This window comes from Camelus ferus, chromosome 13, assembly GCF_009834535.1.
Source record: "Camelus ferus isolate YT-003-E chromosome 13, BCGSAC_Cfer_1.0, whole genome shotgun sequence".
Classification (NCBI taxonomy): Eukaryota; Metazoa; Chordata; class Mammalia; order Artiodactyla; family Camelidae; genus Camelus; species Camelus ferus.
In genome coordinates, this window is record NC_045708.1 from 49,821,296 (window position 1) to 49,836,635 (window position 15,340).

Genomic DNA, 15,340 nt, shown 5'->3' on the forward strand with positions numbered 1-15,340 from the left:
TCCCAATAGTCCTAGTTAAAAAAAAACAAACTGAGAAGAGTCTGTTAAACATATCCCATCCATTTAGCTAAGTACTCCTCAGTAGTGTTATGTCTCTTAAGCAATTTATAATAAAAGTAAAGAACTTAGATCTCAAAGGAAATTGAACTAAACTTGAAATCTTAATCTTTTCATCTAAGGGAAAATGAAACTGAGCAGAAAGTTTATATAATTTGTCCTAGATCATGCAGTTTGTCTGTGGCACGGTTAAGGCTGGAACCTAGTAGGCTTCTGAATTCCTAGTGCTTAGTAATAGCAATTTATCCTCTAAATTATTACTACTGTAGTAAATTTGCTAATTTTAACTCTAAGACTTTCTTAACCTCATTTATGCCCCAGAATTATTCTGAGTAACAGCAAAGTTAAACAGTTTAATTTTGTATGGAGGAAGAGAGGGATGTTGAGCCCTTGACACAGGGTCCCTAACTCCCTTCTGTCTTCACCCCTGTCGCTGTGAGAATCTCTGATTTAGTGTCCACATTACTAAGTAGGTAATAATAATACTTAAATGGTGGTGGAATTGGTTTAAGGGGAGCAATTAGTTCATACAGTTATACTCATTGAAAATACGCTTTTGATTGCCTAGAATGAAAGAGTAATGATTACTTTGTGGTTTTACTACCTTGTTTACTTATTTATGTTTTAATAATGGTGATATTCTAGTTAGTTGATCTTTTACTCTCCCAACTTATAGTTTCCTGGTATATGAGATATTTCTTACCATGGTCTAGAAAAATGCAGAAGATAAACATTTGAATGAGTCTGAGGCATTGAATATTTGTTACAACTATTAGCAACTTGATCAGCTAAATCATATATATGGGTGAAGGTATAAAAGTTAACAGTTCATTTTTTAATTTGATTTAGCATACTCAAACTCTGTCTATCTCTCTAATGTTTTCTGTCTCAGATAAAACAACTATGAGTGTACCTAAAAGAAAATTAGGTTATTTTTCAAAATTACAGACTTGTTACAAAAAAAGGCAAATACTAGGTTTTCTTGAAAATCTAAAAGTAAAGGAAAAAAATGAAAATGGCTCATAATTCCACAAGATAATCTCCTCTAGCTTTCTTTTTAAAAAACAGAGTTATGCTTGCAAGTGGTTAAAAAATTCCACAGTACAGAAAGGTATAAAATGAAAAAAGCCTTCTTCAACCCATGTTCTAGAGGTAACCGTTGTTAACAGATTCTTGTGTATCCTCTTGGGTAAAAACTTTTTGTGTTTATTCCAGCCCAATTTACTCCCTCCTCTGAACTTTTACTCCTAATGTATATAAATATCTATCTGTTTAGATACATGTACACATATATATTTTTAAGCATTTTTTTCTCAATCCTCACAAACAAAACTGTTGAGTTCTTTTTAATAAATTAATAGTATTTGCTTTCTTGGAAGAACTGTATTTCATTTCTAATTAGTTAAATGATGGACTTTAAATTTTTTCCCAACTTTTTGCTGTGGACAACTTCATGGTAATGAATGTTACATACATATGTCTCAGTGTGCTTCTTTAGGCGTATCAGTAGAGTAAGTTCCCGTTGGCAAGATGATCTCCATAATGCTTAGATCAACTCTTATTTCTACCAGTAATCTCTGAGTGCATTTTTAAATTACATTTTAATCCCCAGTGTAAAATCTTCTTTACTGCTCAGGTTTTATAATTTGAGCTTTTTCTGAAAATAGATATTGCTACAAATGAGTACCTGTTTAACTTTAGTTTTATTTTTTTCCCCTCCTTCCTCCTTTCTAATTTACTGTAGTCATTAATGGTAGACATTGTAGATGTCCTGGAGGGTATTATCAGAGACACCAGTTCCTAATGAGACATAGATAATAGTCTGACATGACAGATAACAACTTGCAGTCACATTTTAAACATGCTTTGAATAGATGAAAACCACTTTAGAAATACAGAGAAAGTAAGAGAGAAGAGGAGAAAGGTAAAGAGAAAACTTTTTTTTTACATAGTTGTTTCCTTGGGAGGTATAGAAGGGAGCAGGACCTTCACCACCTTCCATGGAACCTTGTTCAAGTCAGTTTATCTCCCTGGGTTTGCTAACCTATAAAATGAGATAGGTGGGGCAGGCATTACTGCTAGGTTTATGATCAAGTAACTATACATTTGAAAATACGCAGTACTATATAAACATAGTTTGGTTCTGCTGTTCTTTTAAATACCTAAATAAAAAAATGCCCTCATTTTATACTGAAATTTCCTGTTTTAGGATAACTAAACCCGTATTTTATTTGAAAGATAATCACTTTGTTGGTTGGGCAAAAATAATGTTTATAGTATAAACTATTTTCAAATGCCTTTTTTCCAGAAGCTCTCTTTGATTTAACTTTCAGGAAATCAATCTCACTCCCATCCTACTCTGGTCGATACAGTGGAATTTTATTTTAAACACAGAGTACTAAAATATGTATCTACAGGCAAACCATCCCTACTTCCCCCTACAAGGATCCTAATCTAGCTATACCATCCGTCAAATCATGGTTCTTGAAACATTCTAGTATGTCTGACTTAATATGATTAGTGCTACCTTTGAGCACTGGGTGTTCTACTTTATGCCAGCTATGCTTACAAATGCTCCCAGTCCTCTAAACATTTGATAATGAACAGAAAATATTTGGGGCCTTTTTCAGAACATTAAAGTGGTAACTATTTACCAGTAAAACAAAAATCAGTATGGTATTTTTTGGCATTTAGCACAGTTTGAGTCCTTTTACAAACTAAAGTATATAGATGCCAGTCACAATTCAGTATCTGTTCCTGCCAATATCTAATAAGATCAATGAAAATGTACCTTTTATGCAGTAGAATAACTTATTTTTAATCAGCCTTTTTTATCAGAAGACTATTAAATAGAATAATTATGGGAGTGTTCAGAAAGAGCCAAATGCTCAAAGAACTATTTCTTTTAAGCTAATTTGAAGAAAATGCTGTTTTTTCTTGTTTATGCCATGTAAACCTATTTCAGAAGTTTACGAAGGAGGAAAAACAGCATTATGAAGGCTACTCTGTGTATAGTGAACCTGGAACCAGATGAAGGTAGTCCTTAACATTGCTGTAGCCTAGGACAGAAGTTGTGCTTAAACTTGGGAAATAAAATATAGTTGCATGAAATAAAAGTGGGTTAATATTTTAAAATATTGATTTGCTGTGTAATAATTTGTGTGGTGGTTAAATCCATTTTTAGCTAGAAGTGTGTAATCCTGTTCAAAAGATGTTAATAAACAAGATAAAAACCCTTTTTATGGTTACATTATTCCCTGTACAGCTTCCCATTAGAGGAACCTAGTTAAAGAGTAATACTTTCTGTTTTGACTCGTTGTGGAAGCGTAACTTTTAAATAAAGATATTGATGTGACACTTGAAAATATCTAATACTGAATAGTCAGTCTTTTGTTAGCCTAAGACAATGCTATGGACAAGAACCATTCTCTTGTAAGAAAAGGGAAAAAAAAGAACCCTTGAAAAAGTATGCCTCAGAAGAGTCAAAGTCACCATGTGGACTCTTGCCTGTCATACTTATTACAATAGCATAATGAGGACAGTTTACAAAATGGAGTTTTAATACCTTGTAAGAATTTGTCTTAGATGCCTAGCTTTTGAAAAATTGAGCACTTAACTAATTTCTATTTTGCTCTTCTTGTCTCTCTGCCACATTACTTAGCAGAAAGAAGGAAAATACTAGAATATCCATCTCTTTGCTAGTGCTTTTGGCTCTCCAGCATCTCTGACATCTAATGAGTATGAAATAGATAGCTCAGAATGAATAGGCAAGATTTTAGTTATAAAGTTTATGTCATTTGAAGCATCTTTGAATTTTTGTTACTGAATTTGTTTTATAGGGGTTGATATTTGTAGATGATTTGTTTATAATTGTTAATTAACTGAATTAAGATATAAAACACAGCTACAAACTGTCGAGTGCTGATAATACTAAAAGAGTTGCTAACAATTTTATCTCTAAATTTTCCAAATGCTTGTAATTTATGAGCGGTAGAATGCTACAGTAGAAGGGACATTATAATTGGGAATCTTTGTGATCTTCCATTTGATAACTTAACCTCTCTAGACTTTAGCTTGAAAGGTTGCTAATTCTGTGGTAATTTAAAAGTATGTTGTTTATTAGTAAAGTTAACCCAGTGAACAGTTTGGTGCTTAAGTAACATTCTAATTTCCCTCTGCTTTCTTACAGCATATTTTTTGTCTAAGATAATGTTTTAAATTGTTTCTGCCTCTTCACACTCATTTTAAGCTAGAGACCAGCTTGATAGCAAAACTTGGGTATAGTTTTCCCTGTGTTGATAGGAGAGAATATTCAGAGAAATCCAAGATCTAAAATCTTATCTCTTAAACCACATGTTAGGAGATACATATTTGCTTTTAAAAACAGAATCAATTCCATATTATTGTTTTTGTTCCTAGGTTCAGGAATGTTTTAGCCTTTTCTCTATGTTTAAATAAACATAATGTCAGAGTAGGAATTATACAGGAAGTTTTAGTTTGTCTTAGACAATTCAGACATTAAAACTTAACTAGTTTTTTTGTGTCATATCAGTTGAATAATTCCTGTAGTGTTTGTAAAGACTTACTACACAAAAATGCTAATTTTTCTTCTTTTTTCCCCCTCCCCTCAGCCATCTGTTGAGTCTTCAAGTCCAGGTAAGTATTTTCTATATGTTTTATAATCTCTATTTGACTAACATTTGTCCTGTTAGTTACATAAAGGCTAGAGAAGTTAGACTATCATCTGACTTGCTTTTCTTCTGACTGCTTCTTTTCTCTGGGGAAAAAGAAATGGATGAAATATTTGACTGCCCATGAAAGTACAGGTGAGGCTGCTGTGAGTTCAACCTCATGACTATTTGTGGCTTCTCTCTCTCTCTCTCTCTGTTCTTTCTTCCTTCCTTCCTTTCTTTCTTTTGATGAATTGCCACATCTATTTTGTGTAGTTTTTAATTGCTGTTTGATTTGAGTTATATTTGAAGTGTATTTTTAATGCATTTAATGAAAGAGGGAAAAGTAAGATTCAACAAATGATTGTTGTTTTAAATTAAGGAAGTTATTTTTAGGTTTGAATAGGATCAAGTTTCATCTTCTGACCATATATCTTTAGATTTTTGTATTCTCCAAATACAGTATAGATTCATTTTTTTTCTTTAACGTAGAGGTTGCGAACGTGTGATCTCTGGACCAGATCTGGGCCACAAATGTTTTTTTGTTTGGCCAGTGTATTCAGCTGAAAAAATTGGAGTATTTTATATAAAATCTGCATTTAGGCTTCTTATGATCAATCAGAGGTCCTGGCATGCTTGGGTACATCATTCCTGTGTGGCAGCAATTGGTTAGAGCTAAATAGCAGTCAGGAAAGAGTCTGGTAATATTCCTTCTGCCTCAGTGCCCAGGAATTTTACCAGGAGAGAGGACTGCCTTCTGCAGTGGGGTAGGCAGAGTAAGAAGGCGCCTGATGTAGCTAAAGAGTGAGAACCAGAGCTCTCTGAGACATGGTAACATTTTATTTGAAAACATCTCACATTGAATATTTAGCAATGGTGTATTACTGACCTTTTCAGATTATTGAAGCAATCACCTTTCTATGTTTTCATTTTAGAAAGTTTGGGGAAATGCTTGACATAGTATAATCCTTCTTTAATCGTTCAGGGTCCATTTTATGAACACAAATCATTGTGCTCTGTGTGCATCGGGTGCATCAGGTAGGAGTTGGACTGGAATACTTCCAGGTCTCTTCTAAATGACTACTGTACTTTACTGACAATTGATTTTGTCACATTTATTTCAGCTGAAAATGTCTAATATGCTTGGAAGTGAAGTACATTAGGTTTTGTGACATTTTCGAAACTGAATTTTTTTTTTTTCCAACTTCCTGGCTAATAAAATATGTTCTGGATGGAAGCAGGTTGGAAGAAGTTGAAAGTAATCTGACCTCAGATTTGATTACAATGCTTTTTTAGGACATGGAATTGTTTCTAATATTTTTTTTCTTCCAAATACAAAAATCTGTTTTTAAATCTTTTTTCAAATACAAAAATGTTTCATTTATTTTTGTAATGTTGTGACATTGCACAAAGACTGAGATTTAGACATTTTTCTATGAATTATCAAGCCATTTGTCAGGTAATACATACGTACATAAAAATAATTACTCCAAAAGTGATATTAATAAATGACTTTCTCAATTTCCATTGAATTTCAATCAGTCTAGGCTGAATTGGAAGACTAGTGGAGCTTGAAGAACACAAATGTCTTTAATAGCCTTTATTACTTGCTGAATACTTATACAAATAGATCGAATTTTTTAAATTGTTTTCAGACTAAGGAAGATCTTCTGAGGTAGACGTTTGTGATATCAGGCTTCTGTCCAAGGAAATGTTTATTGTTCTTATAAGTAATACTAATTTTTGGCAATTCCACAAAAATTGGAAAGAATTAAAAATAGAGACTTGATGTAAAATTTCTGGTCTTCTGGTGAAAGGCCGTGTCCTTTGTAACTTTTGCACTTTGGAGTTGATTCTGGTAATGAGTCACGTGACTGAGACTAAGTGGTTTGTCTGTAGGCTCCACCAATGTAAACCAGTGTAAACCGATTATATCTAGTAGCCATTAGAGATGGGGATTTAGGGAGGGGAATAGTAAAATGATTATAAATAAGTGCACATGATATAAACTGAATATATCTTCTGAGTCTTTGAAAGAATGTAAGGTACTTTTTAGTAATTTTGCATCAGGATGGAATTTTGTGATGAAGCAATGATATTTGCCTTAAATTCTGAAGCAAAATATTTACACAAAGCACCAGACTCCCTACCCCTAATAATATGCTTTTAGGATTCTTTTCCCTAGGAGACAGCCTAATGATGGGCCTTAGTAATTAACAGAAGGGAGCAGGATGGTTAGTTGGTTTCAAAGAACAAGGTAAAAAGAAGTCAACTAAAAGAGGTCAGATTAGTTCAAGGAAAAAATTGCAGATTTATAGAGAACAGTGCAGTATACATGTGGGGAAAGGAATTAGAGTAGGAAGGGAGAAAAGTTTCACCCACACTTAGTTATTTCATAGCAAGGCTTTAAATATAATTGGCTTTGCAAATAATGACAAAAAGTGGAGGACTTTAGGTCAGTCATATGACACTGGTGATTTGGTACTGTTTTCTCATGAGCTTGATTTTTAAGTTGATAAAGGAGTATTAGTAGTTAGGAATTAAGCATGATTATTTTTGACAGTATTTGCATCCAGTAGGAGTTATGATTAGGATAATAGTATTCAAAGTAGTGGTGTGAGGTTTTTTATAGAATCTTTCTGCTTACAAGGGAGAAGAAAAGTATAGCAGTGTCTATGGGAATACATAATTGACTAAACATCCTAGAAGATTGCTGGGTGAACTGAAAAGTTTTGGGAGTGTTTTCTGTTGAAAACTCAGAAAGAGGGGATAATGATTGGAACAAAAAAGCTGCAATTAAATTAGTGATTCTCAAACTGCTCTTATAGAACCCTTGTGTCCAGTCCCTCACTGAGTACTAAGATCACCTACTAAAATTATACCGTGCTCTTCTTAATTTCCAGAAGAAACTAAGATAATATACCATTCTAAATTTTTTTATTTTGTAAATCGTTCCAAAATTTTGGTAATTGGTTAACTCATTTGTACTATAACAAGATAGATGACACTTGATTTAGCAATTATATATTTAGTTATTTTATATTTAATATCAACATTTTATTATGTTCCTCAAAGAGCACACTGATTTCTAAGTACTTTGCCATCTGACCTGGCTTGCAGTTTACTCATCTGAGTAAACATAGGCTCTCTTCAAGTATTCTTCGAGGCAGAATATCTACTGTTTCTGAGTCTGTGTCAGGAGGCTTGGAGTGCAGTAAAAGCACAAGCATTGGAATTAGCAGAACCAAGATTAAAATTCCATTCTTGCCACCTACTGGCTCTGTGAGTTTAAACATGCTACTTAAACTCTCTGCACCTCAAGTTTTTGTTCGTTCTTCATAGAATTGTTTGAAGATTGAATGAGCTAATTATGTGAAGTGCTTGAACATAGTATTTGGCACATAGTAAACACTCAGAAAATGGTTCTTACGCTTAAACTATTGGGAGATGACAAAGAGCCCTGGTGCCCCTTTATTCCCAGTTGTCTGATGTTCAAGAAATCAGCCTCTGTATCTCTTTGTTATTATTTATTGGTTTTCTTACTGAAGTGAAATAGAAGGGTAGGTACATCTATTAATATAATAGTTAACACTTTAAACTGATGAAAATAAATTGTTGGGTTTTTTTAGTGTTAATTAACTCATTTGTTTATTAGTAAAAAATGCTTTTGCAAACTTAAGTCCAGGTTTGGCAATAACCAAATGTAGGAATATGGGATATATATACTCAGCATTTGCAATCTACTGTTGCTGTTGACCCAATTGAGCACACCCATATTCCCCAGCCATCAGGCTAAAAATAGATTAACTTATACAGCAGTTACCCACTGGATTATTTTTAATGCCTTTCATAAGAGTTTTCTATGCAGTTTTAATAAATTTTGCTTTTTATACTGTATCTTTGAGTTATTTCAATTAATTAAGTTAAGGATAACTACCTTTATGCAGATAGAATAATATTTGAGTTCAGCTGTATTTTCACTAGATTATATTCAGATGATTGTATATTTCATGTGACTATATATTCTCCTCAGGGACCATAGGGGTTCATACTCATTGGGTCTGTTAATTATCAATCAGATGATTAAGAATTGTGATTCTTCCCACACACCCATGGTTATTTGATATGACCATTTGTTAGTTACAACTCAAGTTTACTTTGGAAGATTACAATACTCTTTTTAAAAGCTATACATACTTTTTGAAAGATACAAATAAACACTACCCCCCCACACACATACCAGTTGTAACTAAATATATAGAAGTGAGACGGCAAAAAATAGTCCCTTAAAGAAGAGGTTTTAAAGGGGGAGGTGATAATTAAGGGCAAGAATTTTAGAAAACAATATATACTTACTGTGCATAGCTTTTCCTGCGTACTTTTATTTATATCCAGCTTCAAATAGCGTATACTTTAACTATTAATAAGATACACATAATTTGGTTTACCAAACTTCTTAAAATATTCTTTACCAGGAGGTTCAGCAACATCAGATGACCATGAATTTGATCCATCAGCTGACATGCTGGTTCATGATTTTGATGATGAACGAACATTAGAAGAGGAAGAAATGATGGAAGGAGAAACAAACTTCAGTTCTGAAATAGAGGATCTTGCAAGGGTAAATAATAATAAGAGCTAGAGGATGAAGTGGTTATAAAATTTTTCTGGAGAAAGGGAACACTTGAATTTTTAGTTTTTTAGTTGTGGGTTTTTTTTTCTGGGGGGGGAAGTGGTGTTACATATAATCAATACTGAAAAATTCTGTGTGGTCATAGGTGGGATATTTAAAGTTTGAAATGAAAGGCTTTTTTTTTTTTTAAGAAATAACTTTATTATGTGAGTAGAATTCAGTACTTACTTTGGTAAAACATCACAGATACTGGGTCAAAAATGGACTATAAAAGAGTCCTAAATTTTTTCTTGTATACCTTCTGTCCTCCCCCTGTTACTACACCTTTCATTTACTCCCCTGTGGAAGCAAAATTTCTTAAGTTGTCATTATCTTTCTCATTTCCTACTTACTCTATAAGGTGCTCTAGATTGTCTCTGCCCCTTCCTATCAAGATAACGAATGATTTTATTATATCCATTGGTCACTTTTTTCCTACTTTACCCTCAGAAGTATTCAACACAATTTACCATTCCCTTCTTTTTTTTTGAATTCTGGAGCACTCCACTGTCATTTTCCCAATCTGCTTGCTTTCTGTTGAGCGTCTTTTGCAGACTCATCTTCCTTCAGCCAAGATTTAAATTTGGAATTTCCCAATTCTCAGTTCTGGGCTTTGTTTTCTTCTGCCTCTAGATCAGTGCTCCTCAAAATGTAGTATGAGAGTCAGATGCTTCAGACTAACTCATAGACTTACTAAGAAATGTGCATTCCTGTGCCTCTCCCCAGGCATGCTGAATCAGAATCTCTGGGTGATGGGGCTCAAATCTACATCTTCATTAAGTACGCACACAAAGCTTGAAAATTACTGAACTAGGTGATCTGATCTCATCTGTTCCCATGGTGTCTGTATGCTTGGTATTTCTTAGTTTTTTGTTTTTTGGGTTTTTTTTTTTTAGCATTAACTTATTCCTTGTCTCCAGTTTTGTTTATCTAACCACCTGCTTGACATTTTTGCTTGGATATCTGAATAGACATCTTTAAATTTTAAATGTCTAAAACAGAACTGTTGATTTATCTTCTCCTTCCTCTACCTGTTACTTCCCTGTCTTCTCCATCTCAGTAAAAAAAACAAGCAGTACCACTATTTACTTTGTTGCCTAAGTCAGAAACCAGGGAGTCATCTTCTTTCATTCTCAATATCCATTCCTAAATAAGCCTGTCATTTCTATCCAAAAATATCTCTTATCTGGCTGTTGCTCCCTCTCTGCTGCTACCCTCAAGCCCAGGTCACCATTGTTTTTAGCTTAGACTGATAGAGTAGCTTCCTAACTGGCTTCTTCATGTCCTCTTTTACCACTCTTCTCTCCAATATGTTACCACAGCAACTATGATGATCTTTTCAAAATATAAATCAGTTTGTCAGCCTCCTATTTAAAACTCTTCAGTGGCTTTCTGTTACACCAGAAGAGAAATCCAGACTCCTTGCCCTGGCCAGCAAGGTCCTTTATCCATGTGTTACACTGCCCTGTTATGGTGTCTGTAGCCACACTAGCCTGCTTTTGTTCTTAGATGTGCTTTTTTTTTTTTCTCTGCTTCAAGGCTTTTCAGTTCATTCCCTCTCTCATATGTGCCTTCCAAGGCTGGCTCCTTATCCTCTTAAGTCTGGACTTAATTTTGCCTCTTCAGAATGGCCTTTTCTAGCCCCTCATTAGCCCTTTTTAACCACTGTACCTCATTCAGTACTTTCTTTATACCTAACATATAACATAATTTGTAATTATATATGTTTGTTTAATTTTTTTGTCTGTATCCTCCTTTAATTCCATAAGAGGAAGGATAGTCTTTTATTCAACAGTGTATTTCATGGTACCTAATAAGAGTGGTCAGTCATAATTTTTTAATGAATAAATATATGAATTTGGTATGCTATCAGTAAAATTTATTACATATACAATCTGCTATACTCTATGACAAAAAAGAATGTAAGGAATAAGACATATGCCAGTCTTTAGGCATTTGAAGTACATAATATGGAAAAATGAATTCTTAAACTTTGACAGTAATAAAGACTAATCTATATTTTGGAATTTTAGTTTGGAACTTTTTGGAGTGTACGTTTAAAGAGCTGGAAAAAGTCTTATTAAGTCAAACATTGTCAGGGGCTCCCATTTTGGATCATTTAGTGGTTAAAACTGGCTTAATCCACAGTGCCTAAGCAAGTCCATATTTTTTTAAGCAACACGACAGAGTTGATCTTAGTAGTAATGGTGTGTAGTTGATATAAAAGTTTTTCAAGGATGAGTTAAAAAGCACATGAGGAACCTGGAGTCAGAACTATTCTTTAGAGGAGGCTGGAAAGCCATTCAAATGACAGGGTTAATTTGCTTGGGTGATTTGAAACCTAGGTTAATATCAAAGGAAACAATAGATTTAAAAGTCAATCACAGTCACTTCATACATTCATGAAGTAGAAAGGCAATTATTTTCAATTATCTGCCTATATTTCACAGAAACTTACCGCTTTCATACATTTTATTATTTCTGAGTAACCCTTCCATTGGGATAAAAGGTAAAGGGAGAAAATCTTATGTTTTCCTTTTTTTTCCACATCCTGTATTGCTCAAGTAATTGAGTAATTACTTAAGAGGAGATAATGAAGTATACATTGTAATTGGTTATGAAGTAGAATGATTACTGTTTGCTTATATTTTAGAAAAATGGGCTACCGTATTTAATTTGTACAAAATTACTAATGGGCTTTGCTAAAATATTGGGCATGTTATGGTCTTTTCCTATTTTTTTCCTTTATTCTACCTCCTTCCCGGTCCCTTACAATCCTCCAAAATTTGCTTTCAAATGACCCTTTGTAGGAAAAAAATTATTAAAATAGGATTACTCATTGAGTATATACAAAAGGAGAGAAAGACAGGGGAACCATATCATTCTTTTCAACCAGTCATACACCTTCTCAGTCCTAACTTTTCCCAGAAAAATTAAGGCTTAGGTGTAAGAAGCACATACTCCCCAATGCTTTCTTCTATACCTACAGCTGAGCTAATTCAGGGCCAATATGTCGGATTTCCAATAGTTGTAAACTCTTTTAGGTATGAACCAAAGCAAACTAGTTTTTGTTTTTATTTAAAAAGTGAGCAAGATTTTGTGATTGATTACTGATTTGCTTTCATAGAAGTGAAACATTAAACTTATGTCAGGAATTGGTAAGGTAGTTTGGTAATACCTGGCACTTTGGTTGCATAAAATGGACCTTTGATGCAATTGTAGCAAACTTTTGACAGTTGATTCATTCAGGAGTTAACAGTAACTATGTAGCTTGTAATTTTAAATTAATTCAATTTGAATTCTAAAATTTTAAGTGAAAAGTAGCTTTTCATGGAAGAAACTTTGATGTGTATTGTTATGTTTGTATGCATGAATATTTATCAATACAGAAAGTATTTTATGTAAGTTTAGCATTTAAATGTTTTAATAGAATTAGAAATACAGGTTAAAATGAGAAGGGGTGTCAGAATCATTCCCATGGTAAATAGACTTTGGTTTACTAGGAACAGCAGTTTGCAGGTTTAACTGTTTCTCAAATGCACTCTTAAAACTCACGGCCTCACTTTGAATAGTGGCCATCTATTTGGGAGAAGAGGGATCAGGATCAAAAATATATTTTATGTATTTATGTGTACTTTTGACAAATCACATTATAACAGTATTAATAATTAATAGTTACTGTAAAGCACTAGACACATTTTATGCATTGAATCTCCAGAGCTAGAGAATAAAGATGAAAATGTGAAAGACTAAGGGTTTTTTTTTTAAGTATACACACAACATGGATTATATGGGTTAAAAAAAGAAACTCCAGCATGGAGATTATAAAGAAGAGTTCACTGTCTCCATCCCTTTACAGTTTATCTTATAGTCAGGCCTCAACCCCAAGGGGTTGGTTACTTTTGGACCTATCACTCTTGTCCCGTCTGAATGCAGTCTGTTAGGTTTTCCTGGCTGAAAATCAGTCTCTTTCCTTCTTCCTTCCAACTTCAGAAGCATTTACTGTAAGTCACAACAGGTATAAAAAGAGTACTCTGTCCATCCACCAAATGGCCCTTGAATGGCCAACATCTGCCACCTGCAGTCATTTCTAAATGACTCATCCTCTGATACGAGGGAGAGGGAGCTGCTTCCTCTGCAGCCAGGAGATGGATACCACCCAACCTTATAATACTACTGTTGGTGCTTGGTAACTTTACCCTATTGTTTTGAAGTTAAAAGGACGGACTTAATTTCAGATACATGTGTTTGTCTTTTAAAAAGTCTGTATTCTTCCTACCTCTGTCTGACCTCCCTTCAACTTGTTTAGACATGATTGTCCCTCTTTTTGTTACAGTGCTTAGACAACTTATTTTTTAAGCACAATATGCAAGTATATTCCACATTCCTGTATTTTTATTCATTTTGTACTATGTCCATTTTTCTTACCTGTTGGAGTCTGTCAACCCAGCACATCTTATTTCACTCTCCATCAGGATAGTGTACACTTAACCTATGATTAAGGTTCTAGGAAGGGAGTAAATATATGCATATATATGTAAGGGAGCTCTAAAGCATTGAGTCAGACTACCTGGCTCAAAACTCAGCTGCACTACTTGTTCAGTGTGTGACTTTAGACTAACTTAATAGCATTAAGCTCCAGTGTTACTACAAGGATGATATATGTAAAAGATGTAGCATGATGTCTGGTACATGATAATCACTCTGTAAATCCTGATAGTTCCATCATACATAAAATTGTCAAAGAACTCTACAACACCAAAACTGTGGAGAGCTACTGTACTTGACCCATAATTTTCTTTCACTCTGCTTCTTCCATTTCTTAACGCTTATATGTATGGGAACAAAACAGTCTGACACTTTATTGTGATGTCTGGATTTGAGGAAAGCCCCTTAGAACCTGGTAGATCATAGACTTTGACAATATAAGCTAATAAGAAAGTCTCTGGAACAGGTAACTGACAAACCTTAGTACAATGTAGTATCAGCCACATTTTATCCATCTTTTAGTCTTTTTTCAGAGGGAAATAACATTTTCTTTACAGTATAGCATTACTTTTTATATCAAATATCTGGGAGCAAGTAACAAATCCATCTTGAACTAGCTTAGGCAAAGTAAAGAATTTAGTTGTAAGGCTCATGTAATTTCATTAAGGGTAGGAGGATATCTAGACCTCAGTCTCAAGCATCACCAGAACATATTTTCTGTTTCTGCTTTTCTACATGGTGGTGTCCTTTTTCAGACAAATATTCTTCATATGTTGTCAGTTTCCAGGCTCCCAGATTTACTGCTTGAGATACAGCCTATGCTCTTTAGCTGCTGTTGGTAAAACAAACAGTGGTCAAGCTTGGGTCATGTGCCTGTTTCAAATGCATGGCCAGGGAATGCAGTGATTCCAATTGGATCGGATGCTGTGAGGTTCAGGAGGTGAGCTTTCAATCAAAATACATGCTTGGAATGGAGAAAAAAACAGTTCTTGGAATAAGATGAGTGTAGTAGTACAAAGGAAGGATTGGGGGGCAGACAATAAATGATACTGGAATTTAAAACTGGGGAATTTGAATTTGGAATCAGCTCTTGTAGCTCAGGGTTTGCTGCAAGGGTTTCTTTCATTTTATACCTTAGATCAAGTAAGATACTTTTCATATTGTGTACTGCCAAACGCTGATTGTTGTATTCTTCAGTGGGTTGTGATTGATGCTTATTAACTTGTTGCTTCTAACTTGTTGCTCACTAATTTGATATTGGGCAACAGAAATTAAAAGTTAATTTCTAAGCAAAAACATACCACTATATACTCTTTGTTTTCAATATTAGGCAAGCATTTTCTTGATGCAATAGGTAAGGATATTTTGTTTACACATGGTAAAACTCACCTAAAGCCAACTTTGACTGAAAATAAACTTTTTAGAAGTTTGTTAGAACTTCTTTACAACTGTT

The 15,340-nt window shown here is 34.0% G+C and overlaps 1 protein-coding gene across 7 annotated transcripts in view; it reads left to right on the top strand.

The window, feature by feature from the left end:
* Positions 1-15,340, top strand: part of MIER1 (MIER1 transcriptional regulator) — a 56,609-nt gene that overhangs the window by 9,676 nt on the left and 31,593 nt on the right. For 6 of the 7 annotated variants that reach the window (XM_032494530.1, XM_032494531.1, XM_032494532.1 and 3 more), the window contains 2 exons: positions 4,689-4,713; positions 9,203-9,348. In XM_032494530.1, the coding sequence (XP_032350421.1) occupies positions 4,689-4,713; positions 9,203-9,348 (171 nt within the window). Of the gene's footprint in view, positions 1-4,688; positions 4,714-4,846; positions 4,884-9,202; positions 9,349-15,340 lie in introns of all 7 variants that reach the window. The other variant, XM_032494537.1, reaches the window with a different exon arrangement.